At 47.4% G+C, this 19,585-nt stretch overlaps 1 protein-coding gene across 1 annotated transcript in view; it reads left to right on the forward strand.

Annotated features, from left to right (window-relative positions):
* The window catches only part of LOC137524150 (zinc finger protein 547-like), a 32,170-nt gene extending 19,930 nt beyond the window's left edge, over nt 1–12,240 (forward strand). Inside the window, exons 5-7 of the mRNA XM_068243720.1 lie at nt 6,619–6,716; nt 6,826–6,952; nt 11,304–12,240. Of these exons, the coding sequence (XP_068099821.1) occupies nt 6,619–6,716; nt 6,826–6,952; nt 11,304–12,130 (1,052 nt within the window). The 3' untranslated portion in view covers nt 12,131–12,240. The remainder of the gene's footprint in view (nt 1–6,618; nt 6,717–6,825; nt 6,953–11,303) is intronic.
* The last annotated feature ends 7,345 nt before the right edge of the window (nt 12,241–19,585 follow it).

The raw sequence follows: 19,585 nt of genomic DNA on the forward strand, positions 1-19,585 counted from the left end.
TCTGCATTTATGCATTTATGTATAATGTACTCCTTAATCCTCATTTTTCCACTTTATTATTTTATTGTTTGCTGACATCTATCTATGAAGCTCGGTGGTTTCCCTGTTTATTCACTCTGGGGGGGCTTCTAGCTTTGATTTGCGGCGCCTCCCCGGCGCTGGATTGAAGGGGTAAAAAGATTTCCTTTTAGAGGGTTGCCTGGCAACGTGTAAACAAACGGCCCCCTCCACGCATCAGTGGTGACTTCCGTGTATCGTTTGTTGATACACGTAGGTATGGAGTATAGTATACGCCCCCCTGAGCCAGCCTGCACCTATGGGGTTGAAGTCTTGTGGACTGACGTATTCTCGGCCAGCGCACTGAAGGCCGACTATATCTGACGTCACTCCGCCTGCTCCCCATTGGCTGTAGTCTGAGGCGAGACCATGTGACCTCTCTGGACCAATCAGAGAGGTCAAAATACGATCTTTGTTGAAAATACCCTTAGCGCTGATGTAATTTCAGCGCGGAGGAGATGGGAGAATTGAGGGTGTTACACGCTTCCCGGTAAGCTCTTCTTTGAAGCACAAAAAGGTTTCTCAGGTGTAGGAATGATTTTGCCTGATAGGTATAGCGCTTCTTCCCCATTGGAGGGAATGGTGATTGATGGTCCTGTGGACCAATGGGTGTATCCGAAAAGGTGGGCATACCTGATAGGTAACTTGACTCCTCCCCTAGGTCCTAGTGATGGTATAAAAGGACCAGTGTGAGCAGTCTGGCGTTTGGCTGCTATCATATAGCCATGCTGCTATTTTTGATGTCTTGAAATGATATGATATGATTGTATATATTTGCACCTTAGCACGTTTTGCACTCAGCACTTATGTATATGTCCCTTGAAAAAGCTTCCCTCGGGAAGTGAAACATGTCGGGTTTTTGGTGGGGGTAGTGTTTTATGTACTGTCAGTTTTGCTAGGAGGACCTGAGATTTCCAAATCAGATTTCTCTGTAATAATTTATCTTCACAACAGTTCCCTCCAGCATTTCCTACTTCAGACATCGTTTTATCCTTGTAGCATTTACGTTTTAATGGATTAATAAAAGTTAAATTTTAGTCCCAGTCAGGGATATCTTATGTTTATTATGGTATGTGTATGCCTAAATTACTTTTGTCAACATTAAAGGAAGATGGATGCGTTGTTAATCAGCTGGGGCTGGGACAAGTGTTAATTTCACTTGGGAAAGGCCCCCTTTTTGATGTTACTCTAAAAGCTAAGCTAATTAATTTTGTTCTGGAAAAGTCTTTCTTTTGCTGCTGTGGCTCTGTTGTGATCCTGTTATTGAAATATGACTGTGTGAGGTTAGGATGCATTCCATATGCAGTGTATTGAAGGCGTCACACTCCCCCAGCCACACTTAACCTCCTTGCCGGTTATCCCGAGCTCAGCTCGGGGTAACCTGCGCAGGAGGATATCTCAGGCCCCGCTGGGCCGATTTGCATAATTTTTTTTTGTTACAAGCAGCTAGCACTTTGCTAGCTGCTTGTAACTTCCGATCGCCGCCGATCCGCCGCAATCCGCCGCGCCGAGTCGCTCCCCCCCGCCCCAGAGCCCTGCGCTGCCTGGCCAATTAGTGCTAGGCAGCGTTGAGGGGCGGATCGGGATTCCCTATGACGTCCCGACGTCCATGACGTCATCATGCCCCATCGCCATGGCGACCGGGGAAGCCCTGCAGGAAATCCCGTTCTCAACGGGATTCCCTGCATACTCTGATCGCCGAAGACGATCGGAGTGGGTGGGGGGATGCCGCCGCTTAGCGGCTATCATGTAGCGAGCCCTGGGCTCGCTACATGATTTAAAAAATAAAAAAATGTGCGGCGCTGCCTCCTTGCCGGATTTTTTAGACCGGCAAGGAGGTTAAAGAAAACCTGAACAAAAAATTAGAAGTCAAAATAAACATACACAAGTCATACTTGCCTCCCATGTAGTCTACTCCTCAATCTCTTTCTCCTCTCCTGCGTCCTGTTTGTCCACTGTGATTAACCCTCCTGGCGGTTGATTTTTTTTTCTGCCAAATAGGCAGAAATCCGTTATTTTTTTTTTTTGTTTCATGTAAAGCTACCAGAGTGGTAGCTACATGAAACACCACTAGAGGGTGCATGTGTCTCTCTAGTACGATCGTCGCCGGCATCAATAGCAAACAGGTGAACGCGTATATAACGCGTTCCCCTGTTTGGCTTCGCCTCTCGCCATGGCGACGATCGGAATGACTTCATGGACGTCAGCCGACGTCCTGACGTCAGACGCCTACGATCCAGCCCATAGTGCTGCCTGGAACTCATTGGTCCGGGCATCGCAGGGCTCAGGTGGGGGGAGCCCTCTTCCGCCGCAGAGCGTCGGTGATCAAGCTGTGCGCGCGGCTAGCAAAGTGCTAGCTGCGCATACAGCACTTTAAATGGGGCGAATCGCCCCACCAGGGGCTGAGATATCCTCCTGTGCGGCATAGCCCGAGCTCAGCTCGGGCTTACCGCCAGGAAGGTTAAGTGAATTCTCCGTCCTCCATTTTGAAAATTGACATTACCCCATAACAGCTTTCTGGTAAGCACACTATTAAACTATAACATTGCTCACTTGAGCCATAGGGAAACATGGACATTACCTGGCACATCAGTTGTCCTTTCAGCTATAACTGACAGCAACTGATATATGTAACTGACAGCAACTGATATATTTCAGTTCTGACAAAATGTTGTCAGAATTGGAAGGCATCATTGCCAAAAGAAAATGGTGAGCTTCTGAGAGGAACTGATGGCAAGGTAACTATGTAATGTTCACTTGAAGTTACCTCACGTGTTTATTTTAAATAATTTTTCTCAGTTCAGGTTCCCTTTAATGCTGCTTCTATACAGCAGTCACTGGGACTACATGGCAGAGATCACTTTTATGCTGTAATAGAGGAATCTTATATTTCTGCCTTTTCCAACCCTGTGTGTGTTCCCTACAGGTGGATCCAGTAACAGAACCTCACCGGAGAGATATACAGGTCCTCTTTATTCCCAGGATTGCACACAGGAAGATCCCACCATCCCCCACCCTCATCAGGTAGATGGAACTGAGGCTGTAAACACAACACTGACTCCATATGGAATGACCTCCCTTCATCAGTGCTTGCATTGTAACAGTGTTATTTCCTGTTATTTTCTGTGTTTAGGGTGAAGGAGTGATGGATGTGAAGCTGGAGGATGGAGATGATGAAGAGGAAAAACCAGGCAGGCACACTATAGGTAAAAACCTGACACCGCTTACTCGCAGTCTTTCATAGTTCCACAAGCTGCATTCACAGTATTTCGAAAACTGATTGTCAGCAAAATCTATATCTATATACAGTATATAAAAGTGTGTGTGTGTGTGTGTGTGTGTGTGTGTGTGTGTGTGTGTGTGTGTGTGTGTGTGTGTGTGTGTGTGTGTGTGTGTGTGTGTGTGTGTGTGTGTGTGTGTGTGTGTGTGTGTGTGTGTGTGTGTGTGTGTGTGTGTGTGTGTGTGTGTGTGTGTGTGTGTGTGTGTGTGTGTGTGTGTGTGTGTGTGTGTGTGTGTGTATGTATGTGTGTATGTGTCGCGATCACGTGAAGACGCCTTGACCGATTTGAACGAAACTTTGTACACAGATCCCTTACTACCTGAGATGATAGATTCTGGGGGTCTCGCGTCCCCCCTGCACACCTGGGCGGAGCTACAAACAGCAAATCAGATTTCACTCATTCAAGTCAATGGAAAAAATGTAAAATGCTGCCATTCTCACAGTAATCAAGCCACAGTCCCCACACTTGGCACAGTTGGTCACTTGGTGGGTGGAGCCTACAACAGCCAATCAAAATGAATCTATTAATTTTCAAGGGGAATATTTAAACCCCTATAGGGAGAGTAGGAGGCGCCCAAGATATCAGTATTCAAACTATAAATAGGTAAGAAATCTTACCTTAATGAAGTCTAGCTTCAAAGATGCAAATATTTTCTTTAAAATGACAGATTTTATTATGCACATCAGACAACGTGTTTCGCGGATGCAATCCGCTCCATCAGGTCAAATTCAAGTGCCTTTAAAAACAATTTTTTTGACAGGAACTCAGAAACCAGGACACAATACATACTATCATATTTCAATAAACGTATATCTAGAAAATATATTGTTTAAAAATACAACGTAAATACAGTTATATATAAGTAACGTTTGATTTAAAAGATCTATAAATATGGTGGGACCCACATGAGGTCTACAGGTGTGGCACCCATGCAACTTTTATAGGGTGCCACAATTGCAGATGTTATCGCACGCCACCGGGGCCCCGTGCATGCGCATCACTTATAGTAGTCACTTATAGTAGGTAATAAAAATCAAAAGTGACAGGTTTAAGACCAGCTCATCTCCTCATAGGTGATTCTTAGGGTTTTCTTTATCTTCAAAAGTACTTAGTAAATGGCAGTTGCTCCATCCAGCTACCAAAAAGTGTACAGTGATCAGGGAGGCTGGCCAGCATCTTTGTATAAATCTTTTTCAGGGAGTGTCTTTATAAAGAATAAAGGCTATACTGAGAATCCCCTATGGAGAGATGGACTAGCCCAAAATCTGTCGCTAATGTCAGATTTCTACTACTTGCTGTAAGTGGCAGCAACATAGGAGAAAGGTAATTTATGGCTCATTTTACTCTTCAAAAAAAAATGTACTTCTTATTTGTATGTGTTTACATTTATTTTAAATTTTACACTTTTTCACGATAGTGGTCCTTTAAATCGGATCTGAGATGAAAAACTAATTATAACAAGTAACTTGTCTATATATTTTATCTAAAGTTTAGATAGTTTACACAGCAAATCTAGCTGCAAACAGCTTCAATAGTTTATTTGTTCCTGTGATACAATGAGAACAGCCATGTTCTGTTTGTCACAGGCTGAGGGCTGGAGATGCTATCAGCTTACCTGTGTGTAATGTGACAAATTCAGTCCCCTCTCCTCCTCCCTCCTCCCCTCTGCCTCTGAAATCTCTGGCTAGTAACCTCCTCTTCCTCCTGCCCAGACTGAGTTCCCATAAGCCCTTGCTACAGTGCCAAGGCGCTCTAAAAAGCTGTGGGCGAGGCTTGTTTAGTTAATAGGGAATTAGAGTATTAAATCAAAACAAAAAAAGTATTTGGCTTAAGGAATGCCCTATAAACTATATGAAAGGAATACAATTATGCAATGAGTAAAAGTTTATCTCGGATCCACATTAACCTTCCTGGCGGTAAGCCCGAGCTGAGCTCGGGCTATGCCGCCGGAAGGCACCGCTCAGGCCCCGCTGGGCCGATTTGCATAATTTTGTTTTTGCTACACGCAGCTAGCACTTTGCTAGCTGCGTGTGCAATCCGATCGCCGCCGCTACCCGCTGATCCGCCGCTAGCCGCAGCCCCCCCCCCCCCCCCCCCCGACCCCGTGCGCTGCCTGGCCAATCAGTGCAAGGCAGCGCTGAGGGGTGGATCGGAGTCCCCTTTGATGGCGACGGGGGAAGCCCTCCAGAAGATCCCGTTCTTTGAACGAGTTCTCCTGATCGGAGGGGCTGGGGGGATGCCGCCGAGCAGCAGCTATCATGTAGCGAGACCTTGTCTCGCTACATGAAAAAAATAAATAAATAAATAAAAAAAAAACGGCTTTGCTGCCCCCTGGCGGATTGTTATAAACCGCCAGGAGGGTTACGGTTAGAAGCCAGGCATGCTCATAACGAAATCTGATGAAATTCGAATAGGTGGTGGTCGGATTTCATCCAGGAACATAATTAAATCCCGAGGGGGGTGGTTTAATCCTACCCATCAGGCGTCTTCTTAGATCCGTCCCTTGGCAAGGAAATGTTTGTAATCACGTGACCGCCGCTTGGAACGCATCGTGGGAGCCGCCGAAGGACGGATCTAAGAAGACGCCTGATGGGTATGATTAACCATCCCTTCCCGCACAGGTGATTTAATTACCTGGATGAATTCTGAATTCATTATTTGAGTATCCCTGTTACCCTGTTAGAATCAGTGGGCGGAGCAAAAACAACAAATTGTTTACATGGGGAAAATGTAAACTGCAGCCATTCTTCTACTGTTAATGGCAGGGTTCTCAAACTTTGCACAGTTAGTCACTGGGTGACTTCATGAAAGTGGGTGGAGCCTACAAAATCAGACATCTGAATTCAACTTTTGATTTTCAAGTGGAATATTTTAAATTGCTGCCATTCTTGCGCTGTTAATGGCACAAGTCTCAAACCTGGTACAGTTAGTCATTGGGTGACTGGGGTTCAAATTCAGAAAAGGGGGTGGAGGCAAAAACAGCCAATCAGATTTGTTTCATTTCAATGGGAAAATACACATTTTTGATGCCAAGGACCCCAAAGCTCACAAACTTAGTCATTGAGTGTTTGTGTGTTGGGGTTAGAAAAAGTGGGCAGAGCCAACACCAGCCAAATACATACCCGGGCAACGCCGGGTCATCAGCTAGTATATATTTAAATCTTGGAGCGAGCTGGCAGTGCAGGCTGCGTATACTTGTGTGCCAGTGGTGATTCAGTAGCAACAGATGGTGCTGGGCCTATATTTCTGCCTTTTCCACCCCTGTGTGTGTTCCCTACAGGTGGATACAGTAACAGAACCTCACCGGAGAGATATACAGGTCCTCTTTATTCCCAGGATTATACACAGGAAGATCCCACCATCCCCCACCCTCATCAGGTAGATGGAACTGAGGCTGTAAACACAACACTGACTCCATATGGAATGACCTCACATCATCAGTGCTTGCATTGTAACAGTGTTATTTCCTGTTATTTTCTGTGTTTAGGGTGAAGAAGTGACGGATGTGAAGCTGGAGAATGGAGATGATGAAGAGACACATGTGAAGGAGGAGCAGCAGTCTGCAGAGGAGAGTGACATGATGGGGACCAGTGACTTAGGGATGCCACTTCCAGGTGAACAAGCAGCCTTGCCCATTGCCACATATAACAGTGTGCTTACACCCAGGGCCATTTCCCACCTATTTGCTGCCCCAGACAAGACCATGTGCACCATCTATCCGGCTTTTACATTGGCTTCAATTCACTAAGACCTGTTTGGTAAAAAATAATAATTTTGGTAAAATACTACATTTGGTATATCATGTATATTTGTGTATCAGTCTTTCTTTGTCCACGTCTAAAGGGTTACAGGGGAAAGCTCTATGAATGTGTCCTGCTCCTGCATTTCATGTATTGTTTACTTTCGGATGTCCCGCCCCGCAGTATATTAGTACCAATGGGGTGAGTAGCAGGATGGGGTGTCTCCTCTTATTGGCTGTATGTTTTACTGAATGTTTGTTTTTTAGTTACCGACCGCTCCAGGCTGCTCTTAAAATACCGAACATCTCTCTTGTTTTACTGAATGCTCTAATCTTAGTGAATTGACACTTATTGAGGTATTTACAGCAATATTTGGTAATTTGCCTTAATAGTCGTTAATTTTACTTACCCATGCGGCAACAGACTTAGTGAATTGACATTTGATTGAATGTTGGGTAAAATCAGCTGTTTTCTGCATTGCTGAATGGGGTAATGCTTGCTGAATTGCAGCCATTGTGGGATAGTGTGCGCTATTCAGCCTGGATTGGCTGCATTGAGTGGGCTGGTGACTGATGGTACATTGCATTGTGGCCATACAGGGTACTTTTGAAAAAAAAAATGTTAACTAGCCTAAGGAAAAAAATGTACCGTATTTTTTGGACAATAAGACACACTTTTTTTTTTCCTCCCCCAAACATTGGGTGGGGGGGGGGGGGTTGCATCTTATGGTCCGAATGCTGCAATTTTTGCCTGGCGCTAGTTGTTAACCCCCCACCCCCGTGAAATCCAGAGTTCCCGCTGCTGTCCTGACCTCCCGTCCATCTAAGGTCCATCTAAGGCACTCACTCCAGGAAGGGAATGCGGGTGCCCAAGCCTCAATGGATCCTCACACCTCCAGATCACAGTTGCAGCAAACACGATGGAGGCTGGCACTTCCAAAAGTATAAAGCTCTTTATTGTGACATCAATTAAAAATGGCTATGCGGCGACAGCCCGCTGTTTCAGGTGTTAGCACTTTCTCAAGCCGTTACAACCATGGTTGTAACGGCTTGAGAAAGGGCTAACACCTGAAACAGCGGGCTGTCGCGCTACTGTCCCTCTGTGACACTTGTCTTCTTACCCCTTCTATTTAAGACAAGTACAGGGGGCACTAAAGAGCAAACAGGGCATTTTAACAGCTTAACCGCCGAACGCTGATTGGCGTAAAGTCCTGGGGCTGGCTCTTGCAAGAGATCTCGCGCTACTGTGAATGCGTCTGCGCTTGGTAGGCGACGCTCCCTCCGCTTTCAGTCTCCCAGCGGCAATCACCGCTCCGAGACTGTTACATGGTGAAAATGCCGTCTATAAGCATAGTACAGCACTGCGATCTACAGCAGCGCTGTACTGGGGACAGCCGTGTGACATGGCTGTCCCCCTGGAACACAGGAGAGTGCTCGGCTCTCATAGGCTGAAGCCTATGACAGCCAATCCATGATTGATTGGCTGGGGGGAGGGAGGGAGTTAGGGAAAAAAAATTGGGAAATAAATAGGAAAATGTAATACAAAAAAAAAAAAATAATCAAAAAAAATTAATATTTACAAAAAAATAAACACGGGGAGGGGATCAGAACCCACCAAACAGGAAGCTCTGTTGGTGGGGAGAAGGGGGGGGGGATCACTTGTGTGCTGAGTTGTGCGGCCTTGCAGCGAGCCCTTAATGCTGCAGTGGCCAATTAACCAAAAAATGGCCTGGTCTTTAGGGGGGTTTAACACTGCGATCCTCTAGAGGACATAAGGGGCAACTAAGTGCACACGTGGGGCACTTTAGAGGACACAAGGGGCATGGAGGAGGACAGAGGGAGACGCCTGGCAGAAGCATGAGTATATACGGGGGGGGTGCATTAGAGACCAGCCTGGCTGCCTGGCAGGAGCGTGAGTATATACAGGGGGTGCATGAGAGACCGGCCCGGCTGCCTGGCAGGAGTGTGAGTATATACAGGGGGTGCATGAGAGACTGGCCCGGCTGCCTGGCAGGAGTGTGAGTATATACAGGGGGTGCATGAGAGACTGGCCCGGCTGCCTGGCAGGAGTGTGAGTATATACAGGGGGGTGCATGAGAGACCGGCCCGGCTGCCAGGTAGGAGTGTGAGTATATACAGGGGGTGGTGCATGAGAGACCGGCCCGGCTGCCTGGCAGGAGCGTGAGTATATACAGGGGGGCGCATGAGAGACCGGCCCAGCTGCCTGGCAGGAGCGTGACTATATACAGGGGCTGCATGAGAGACCGGCCCGGCTGCCTGGCAGGAGCGTGAGTATATACAGGGGGGTGCATGAGAGACCGGCCCGGCTGCCTGGCAGGAGTGTGAGTATATACAGGGGGGTGCATGAGAGACTGGCCCGGCTGCCTGGCAGGAGTGTGAGTATATATAGGGGGTGCATGAGAGACCGGCACGGCTGCCTGGCAGGAGCGTGAGTATATACAGGGGGTGCATGAGAGACAGGCCCGGCTGCCTGGCAGGAGCGTGAGTATATACAGGGGAATGCTTGAGAGACCGGCCCGGCTGCCTGGCAGGAGTGTGAGTCTATACAGGGGGGTGCATGAGAGACTGGCTGCCTGGCAGGAGTGTGAGTATATACAGGGGGTGCATGAGAGACTGGCCCGGCTGCCTGGCAGGAGTGTGAGTATATACAGGGGGCACATGAGAGACCGGCCCGGCTGCCTGGCAGGAGTGTGAGTATATACAGGGGGGGTGCATGAGAGACCAGCCCGACTGCCTGGCAGGAGCGTGAGCATATACAGGGGGACGCATGAGAGACCGGCCCGGCTGCCTGGCAGGAGCGTGAGTATATACAGGGGGACGCATGAGAGACTGGCCCAGCTGCCTGGCAGGAGTGTAAGTATATACAGGGGGTGCATGAGAGACCGGCCCGGCTGCCTGGCAGGAGTGTGAGTATATACAGGGGGGTGCATGAGAGACTGGCCCGGCTGCCTGGCAGGAGCGTGAGTATATACAGGATGGTGCATGAGAGACCGGCCCGGCTGCCTGGCAGGAGTGTGACTATATACAGGGGGGTGCATGAGAGACCGGCCCGACTGCCTGGCAGGAGTGTGACTATATACAGGGGGGCGCATGAGAGACCAGCCCGGCTGCCTGGCAGGAGCGTGAGTATATACAGGGGGGGTGCATGAGAGACCAGCCCGGCTGCCTGGCAGGAGCATGAGTATATACAGGGGGACGCATGAGAGACCGGCCCGACTGCCTGGCAGGAGTGTGAGTATATACAGGGGGGTGCATGAGAGACCGGCCCGGCTGCCTGGCAGGAGTGTGAGTATATACAGGGGGGTGCATGAGAGACTGGCCCGGCTGCCTGGCAGGAGTGTGAGTATATACAGGGGGCGTATGATAGACCGGCCCGGCTGCCTGGCAGGAGCGTGAGTATATACAGGGGGGGTGCATGAGAGACTGGCCCGGCTGCCTGGCAGGAGTGTGAGTATATACAGGGGGCGTATGATAGACCGGCCCGGCTGCCTGGCAGGAGCGTGAGTATATACAACGGGCGTATGATAGACCGGCCCGGCTGCCTGGCAGGATCGTGAGTATATACAGGGGGGTACATGAGAGACCGGCCCGGCTGCCTGGCAGGAGTGTGACTATATACAGGGGGGTGCATGAGAGACCGGCCCGACTGCCTGGCAGGATCGTGAGTATATACAGGGGGGTACATGAGAGACCGGCCCGGCTGCCTGGCAGGAGTGTGACTATATACAGGGGGGTGCATGAGAGACCGGCCCGACTGCCTGGCAGGATCGTGAGTATATACAGGGGGGTACATGAGAGACCGGCCCGGCTGCCTGGCAGGAGTGTGAGTATATACAGGGGGGCGCATGAGAGACCTGCCCGGCTGCCTGGCAGGAGCGTGAGTATACAGGCAGCCTCCGGCCAGCCGGTCCCCATGTGCCTCTGACTCTATCACTGCTGTGTGTCCTCTCCGGCTTACTTGAAGCCTGTGTCACCTGCATGTGCTGCCGTATAGGTAACGCTCTCATACCGCAGCAAATGGAGGTGACACAGGCTTCATAATGCCGGAGACCCCACACAGCGGGGGGATAGAGTAAGAGGAGCACGGGGGTCTTTCCTGCATCACCCTGTATATTCTCTTGTCATTATCTGTCACTGCTACGGCAACACACATGACTGCTGACAGGACAATGACTGTTCTCTGACTGTTATTATTTCTCCAACAGATTATGGTGCAGAAGATAATGGTGCCGCACTACATTTACCAGCAGGAAACTCCATTGCTGAAAATATACCCAGCAGACGTCACCATGAGGACAAATCACCAGATCTCTCCAATCCTGAGGAACTTTCTGATAGATTCCATCCTGTTGCCTCAAATACCCATCATTTTTTATGTTCTCATTATGGGAATTGCTTTTGTTTAAATTCTGGTGTTCTTACACATCAGAGAAGTCACACAGCAGAGTGTCCCTACCCATGTCCAGAGTGTGGGAAATGTTTCAGGCAGAAATCTTATCTTGTTAGACATCAGAAAAGTCACACAGGAGAGAGTCCCTACTCATGTTCAGAGTGTGGGAAATATTTTAGTCAGAAAGGTCATCTTCTTTCACATCAGAGAATTCACACAGGAGAGCGTCCTTATTTGTGTCCTGAGTGTGGGAAATGTTTCAGTCATAAAGCGAATTTCATTAGACACAAGAGACTTCACACAGGAGAGCGTCCTTATCCATGTCCTGAGTGTGGGAAATATTTCAGTCTCAAGGCTAATCTTCTTACACATCAGAGATGTCACACTGGAGAGCGTCCTTATTTGTGTCCTGATTGTGGGAAACGTTACATTCAGAAATGTGATCTTCTTAGACATCAGAGAAGTCACAGAGGAGAGCAACCTTATTCATGTGCAGAATGTGGGAAATGTTTCAGTCGGAAATCTACTCTTATTGTACACCAGAGATGTCACACAGGAGAGCGTCCTTATTCATGTCCAGAGAGTGGGAAATGTTTCCTTCAGAAAACTGAACTTCTTACACATCAGAGAAGTCACACATGAGATCGTCCTTATTTATGTCCAGAGTGTGGGAAATGTTTCAGTCAGAAAGGTAGTCTTTTTACACATCAGAAAACTCACACAGGTGAGCTTCAGTCTTGTCTGGAGTGGGGGAAATGTTTCATTCAGAAAGCTGATCTTATACATCAGAGAAATCACACAGGAGAGCGTCCTTATTCATGTTCAGAGTGTGGGAATGTTTCAGTCAGAAAGTTCATCTCCTAGCACATCAGAGAAGTCACACAGGAGAGCATTCTTATTCATGTACAGAGTGTGCAAAATGTTTTAGTGACAAATCAAATCTTATTAAACATCAGAGAAGTCACACAAAGAGTCCCTAGTCACGTCAGGAATGTGGAGGAAAGTTACAGTCAGGCAGCTTATGAAGCTACGGGGATACAAGCACAAGTCTCCTGGAAGCACATATTATTAGAGCAGCAGCAATGACGTGGCCTCACAGTGCTGGAACTACACTACAGATGTCACCTGCTCTACATTCAGGACTTCCTCCCTACGTCCTCCAGGACGGCCCCTCCTGAGACTGTTCCTCCCTCCCCAAACCGGAAACACCTACCAGAAGTAATCAAAATACAAACCAATCAGCATAAAAGCATTACAACCCCCCCCCCCCCCCCTATCAGTTGTTCTTCTGTTTCTGTATCACCCAGGGAAGCACATGCTTATTATTATTAGTAGGGAAGCCTGAGAGCACCTCCCCTGCGTTAGGTAGTATTTGTGTAAAGTGATGGCGGTGAGGTCAGCTCTGCTCTGGGCGGCCTGGTGCGTGGAGGTAATGGGTTACCTGGAGTTGCGTACTGCGCTGTTACTGGCCTCATGGAGTCTGTTGGATTCTCCAATATTACAGATTAAATAATTAATTTATAGATTGAATAAAACAAATACCATATATATTTCTTTCTTCCCCTTATATATAAAACATGAAGCTTCTAGGATTGTATGATTCATCATAGTCATTAATAAGTGTGTTCTGTTTTAAATATTATGCAACATGATTATCATATAGCTATGAATAATAGATATTTTATTCTATTATAAAACCTAATGCTGAGTCAGTGAAACAGAGAAAGACAGTTTCGTTTGTTTGGAGTGTAGCAATAGTCTTAACTTTAAACAAATCTTAGATGTTTTTACAGCTTTGGATACTCTTAAAGAGAACCCGAGGTGGCATATTATAATCCTAACAGGACCCAGAGGCATGTCATGTGCACAATGACATACCTCTGGGTCACTGTGCCGCCGCTGACACCCCCCCCCCCCCCTGCGCCGCTCTGTCTCCCCTTAAAAGATCGCCAGCCTAGCGACAATCTGATTGTCTCTACCTGGCTTTATTTATATGAGGCTGTCAGTCAACCTCGTAGCATTGCCTCCTTGATAACGTGCCTCCACCTACCGCTCTCCACCTCTTCTAGATTCCTCCAATAGGAAGCCAAGCCGCGACCCAGATTGTTGCTAGGCTGTTGATCTTTTAAGGGGAGACAGAGCGATGCAAGAGGGGCTGGCAGCGGCGGTACAGTGACCCAGAGGCATGCCATTGTGCACACGACATGCCTCTGGATCCTGTTAGGATTATAATATGCCACCTTGGGTTCTCTTTGAAGAGGAAGTGTGGCGAAAATCTTAAAATTTTAAAACCCATACAAATAAGAAGTACATTTCTCCCAGATTAAAATGAACCGTAAATGACTTTTCTCCTATGTTGCCGTCACTTACAGTAGGTAGTAGAACTTTTACATTACCGACAGGTTTTGGATTAGTCCATCTCTTCAAGTGGGATTCTCAGCATGGCCTTTATTCTTTATAAAGACATTCCCTGAAAATGATTAATGCAAAGATGCTGGCCAGCCTCCCTGCTCACTGCTCACTATTCTGGCGGTTGGACGGTGCATCTGCCATTCACTAAGTGCTTTTAAAAATAAAGAAAACTCTGAGAACCACCCTATGAGAAGATGGGCTAGTCCAAAATCGGTCATGTCAGATTTCTACTACTTACTGTAAGTGACAACAACATAGGAGAAAAGTAATTTATGGCTCATTTTACTCTGGGAGAAATGTACTTCTTATTTGTATGTGTTTTAAATTTTCAGATTTTCACAATAGTTCCCCTTTAAAGCAATGTTTTAGTTTGAAGGCTGATGAGTAATGATAGTTAGAAGTTAAAGAATGTGCAGATTGAATGGAGAGAGGCCGATAGGAATCTCATTATTAAGAATATACATATCCCCATTCATAGAATGTCTCATATAGGTAGCATTAAGAATAAACATTTTCATATATTTTCTTCTCATAGTTCGATAGATCGTATGTGAAATGTATCATCAACAACACATATAGGCCTAGTGCACACCAAAAACCGCTAGCAGATCCGCAAAATGCTAGCAGAATTTGAAACGCTTTTTCTTATTTTTCTGCAGCGTTTCAGCTAGCGTTTTGCGGTTTTGTGTAGCGGTTTTGGTATAGTAGATTTCATGTATTGTTACAGTAAAGCTGTTACTGAACAGCTACTGTAACAAAAAACGCCTGGCAAACCGCTCTTAAGTGCCGTTTTTCAGAGCGGTTTGCGTTTTTTCCTATACTTAACATTGAGGCAGAAACGCATTCGCAATCCAAAATCTGCAGCAGCCCGGGAGTATGCGTTTCTGCAAAACGCCTCCCGCTCTGGTGTGCACCAGCCCATTGAAATACATTACCCAAGCGTATCCACAGCCGCAAGTGGATCGCAAACCGCAGCGGAAACGCTCCGGTGTGCACTAGGCCATAGAAGAGATTCTATGTCTTCTCTGCTGACGGAAACCCTTTAGCCATTATTTTAACTGAATGTTTAACATGGCTGTGTGTTGACTAGACCCAAGAACAATAAGAACTGAATCGGCTAGAAGTGGCTAGTTTCAACCAGTTTTTTGTTTGTTTTATATACTTAAACAGGGGTAGGGAACCTATGGCTCGGGAGCCAGATGTGGCTCTTTTGATGGCTACATCTGGATAACATACGAATCAGTAGGGGTTGATTCACTAAGCTACACTGCTCAAGCAGCACAGCTCAGTGTGGCAGCGCAAGTAACATTTTCAAAGTACTGCATTCTACTGCTGTAACATGCACTACTAACTTACTTGTGCTTCCCCAAAACGAACAGCTGCTCCAATTGTCCCACTCTGGACCCTGTCAGGTCCAGTGACTTTGTAGACTGAGATCCCCACACTTTGATTGGCCCAATAGGCTGCCTGTCACACGAGGGGATCTCGTCCTACAACGTGAATTAACCCCCAAGTCAGCTAGCTAATTGTACAAGCTGTTAGTCGGTATTTCTCCTCTCTGGGTCTCGGGGAAATTGCTGATGTTGCTGAAACCCAAGAGAAGCTGAAGATGTGTCTGACACTTCCGCTGCCCGGCAGATCGACTGTATACACATCACCATGGCAACAGGAATGTGAGCCCTCTGCTGCGCATGTGCACTGTGCCAGTTTGAAACCTGTTGTATGGCTCTCACGGAATTACAATTTAAAATGTGGCGTTTATGGCTCTCTCAGGCATAAAGGTTCCTGACCCTTGTACTAAAGGATTATGTGTTGAATAGTCAGTGTAGCCACCATTGTCTACGTTGAAGCAAGTGTCAACAGTTTGTGCAAGACCAAACTCATAGGGCAAAGATCACCTCTTATTTTGAACATGACACGATAGCGCCACCTGCTGGAAAAATTGACATGTCCATATAAATCATTGATAAGTCAATGGTGCCACCTGCTGAAGAATGCTACACGTTCAGAAATAAAAGAAAAAAAAATAAGACCTAGTTAATATTGAACTAATATTTGTTTGTCGAACACACCTATTAACTACAGATTCGGTTACAAGTTAATCCCCGGGGCCTGATTTTTGCTAGTGATGAGGATAAATGATGAGACTCAGTTACAGATCAGTACAGGCAGATCAGCATAGTAATCAATAAAGTGTTATGAAGAGAGGGGCTCTCTGAGTACTTATCTCGAGGAAGCTGACAGGGTGCTGGGAGCCGATCCCCGCCCGCTGCCGGTGGTTTGCCAAACTCTCTCCGGGCACTGGACTCGAGGTGCCTCCGCGGGGGTCTCGCTATGCACCCTGATATTGGCAGCTTGTAGGATATGTTTTCCATCTTCTAGGTTGGTTACTCGATGGCTCGTTCCTTGCAGGGTAAAGAGCAGGGCACAAGGGAAGCCCCAAGAATAGCGGATACCTTCAGAGATCAGAGCTTGCGATATCGGGCGTAGGGACCTTCTTTTTTGCAATGCCAGCGGGGAGAGGTCTGCGTACAGCTGAACTGTGTCCGGAACCCCGGGGAGTGGAGCTAGGTTTCGAGTGACTGCCATGACCTGTTCCTTCGTTTCGTGATAGTGGAACCGGAGCACCACATCTCTGGGTAGGTTGGGTTGCGCGGTTTGCCGAGGGCGCGGGGTATCCTGTCCAGCCGAAAAAAAGTCTGGTCCACTTGCGGGAGCATGGCTCTGAATAAATTGAGAGCTACGGCATGCAGATCTGTGAAGGTTTCGGGCAGCCCTCTGATACGAATGTTAGAGCGGCGTGCCCGATTTTCTTGGTCCTCTTGCCTGGATTCGAGTTGATCGAGACGAGTGTCATGAGCATCCAGCCTGCTTTTGTCTTCCTTCAGGGCATCAGCGTAGGAATCCAGCCTCTGCTCCACCTCATGGACTCTGTCACCGAGCTCCTGGATATGTGCGTTGATGGCGAAGACAGACGCATTCAGCTCCTTTTTAAGCAGCTTTTGGATTGAATTGAGCAGGGCTGAGTTATCAACTTATCAGTCTTTTGCCCACCTTGTGAGGTGCTGGGCTGGGAGGGTGGTTCCTCCAGAGGAGCGTTACTTGCTTGTGAGGAAGAGGCGGCGGCCATCTTTGGGACCTTGTCCTTCTGCTGGCGTGCGAGGAGCTTTGGAAGAGGGCCCTCTGAATGCGTAATTTAGTTCTTTTTCTTGTTCTTTGGCTCTGACATATCCCAGAGGCTCTAGACTACCAGGGGTTAGCTTAGCACGGCTAAAAGTGCAGTAGTTTGCCGTTATATTCCCGGTCAGTCACACCGGCGTCACGCATGCGCCTCTCGATACTGAATATATTTAAGCGTCCATGCAAAAAGGGAGTCAGGAAAAAAGGGTGCGTGGTGTAAACGATAACCGGTAATAGCGTTTATAACAATATTGTGTTGTATTTCGTTTACAATATTTTAAAAATTAAAAAAACATTTAATAATGTCTATGAAATAGCAAATTGTGAAAACAATAATCTTCCCTGTTTTGAAAGTAAAACTTATAATAACATTTGTTAAAAAACGCTAATATATGTATAATCGTTATAATTGTATAATATTGTGTATAACCTTTATTTATCGTTTCTTCATATAATAAAATCTGAAAATATTGTTTAGAACAATGAAAAAATATATAAGTACATTCGTAATGTGTGGCTGGATGGTGTAATGGTTAAGGGCTCTGCCTCTGACACAGGAGACCTGGGTTTGAATCTCGACTCTGCCTGTTTAGTAAGCCAGCACCTATTCAGCAGGAGACCTTAGGCAAGTCTCCCTAACACTGCTACTGCCTATAGAGCGCGTCCTAGTGGCTGCAGCTCTTGTGCTTTGAGTCCGCCAGGAGAAAAGCGCTATATAAGTGTTTGTCTTTTTGTCTTTGTAATAACTGTAGTAAAACGTTAACCACTTGAGGACCACAGTAGTAAACCCCCCTAAAGACCAGGCACATTTTTTCTAAAATGGCCACTGCAGCTTTAAGGCAAAGCTGCAGGGCTGCACAACACGGCACACAAGTGACCCCTCCCCCCACCAACAGAGCTCTCTGTTGGTGGGGTCTGATCGCCTCCACATTGTTTATTTTTTTTAATAAATATTTGTTATTTATTTTTAATTAAATTTATTTTTTTTTTTTTTATTTCTACAATTCCCGTCCCTCTCTCTCGCCCCCCAGCCAGCCAATCATGCGATCGGCTGTCCCGCAGCGATGTACTTACTGTAAACAAGGCGGTTTTGCCGTTTAACAGTCTCCTGAGCGGCGATCGCCGCTTGGAGACTGAAGACGGGGCGGAGCTCCGCCCCCCGAGCAGGAGATGCGCGCGATCTACTGCAAGCTGCAGCCCAAGGACTATACGCCAATTGGCGTTAGGCGGTCCTGGGGTTGCTGCCATGGCCACGCCCATTGGCGTGAGGCGGTTCGAGAGAGGTTAATAATTATTACTAACATTTGATTACAACCAAACCTTCAGTGCTTCCAAGTAATCAGCCGCATCCCCGCCGCTAAACGAGGGCTGCAGAGCTCCCAAATCGCCCGGGGGGCAATCCGCAGGCATTTCCTGGAAGGGGCAGAGCTTTCAGCTTCAGCTCTGCCCCTCCTGACGTCAGCCGCCGCACGGATCGCCGCCTCTCCCCGCCGCTCTCTGTGAAGGAAGAGTGAGAGGGGCGGGCAAAGGGGGCCATGCGCCACGATTGACGTCAGGAGGGGCAGAGCTAAAGCTGAAAAAGGAAATGCCGGCGGATTGCCCCTTGGGCGATTTGGGGGCTCTGCAGCCCTCGTTTTGCGGCGGGGACACGACGGATTACTTGTAATGGGAGCACTGAAGCAAACTATAAGGTAATATAGGCATCAGCATCCATAAATGCGTGTCTAGTGGATTTACAAAATTGGATGAACACCAGCTGGCTGAGGCTGAACTCTGACAAAACAGAGGTGTTGGTGGTAGGTGGTCCACACATGATGGATAAAGTTCAAAACGCTCACCACCTCAAACTAGCAATTGGGGGAGATACTGTACAGTATAAAGACTCTGTGCGAAACCTTGGGGTGATCCTGGATGGAAATTAAAACTCAGACAGCAGGTATCAGCTGTCGTCAAGTCTTCCTTCTTCCATCTAAGAAATATAGCGAAAATAAAACACCTTATCCCAGCTGAAGACCTACCTGCCCTGGTTCACGCATTTGTATCCTCCCACCTAGACTACTGCAACGCCCTGTTAATCGGATCTACAGATAAGGTTCTGCGCCCCTTACAGCTAGTACAGAATGCTGCAGCCAGACTCCTAGCCAATGCCCCCCGCAGCTCACACATCACCCCAGTACTGCAAACTCTTCACTGGTTGCCAGTAAAATGGAGAATCAATTTTAAGATCTGCCTGCTGACATTCAAGGCTCTACACCACATGGGACCCAAATACATAGCGGATCTATTGGAACTTTATGCCCCTCCACGCACCCTCCGCTCTGCCAACAAGATGAAGCTGGTTATTCCCAGGATACACTTAACATTTGGTGCTCGGGCCTTTTCCTATGCAGCCCCTACTCTATGGAACTCACTTCCACAATCAGTACGAGAGGCTCCTTCTCTGGACAGCTTTAAAAAAAGGCTAAAAACTCACCTCTTTTCCCTAGCCTTTGAGACTGCATAATG

The sequence above is a fragment of the Hyperolius riggenbachi genome, chromosome 7, assembly GCF_040937935.1.
Source record: "Hyperolius riggenbachi isolate aHypRig1 chromosome 7, aHypRig1.pri, whole genome shotgun sequence".
NCBI classification, from domain to species: Eukaryota; Metazoa; Chordata; class Amphibia; order Anura; family Hyperoliidae; genus Hyperolius; species Hyperolius riggenbachi.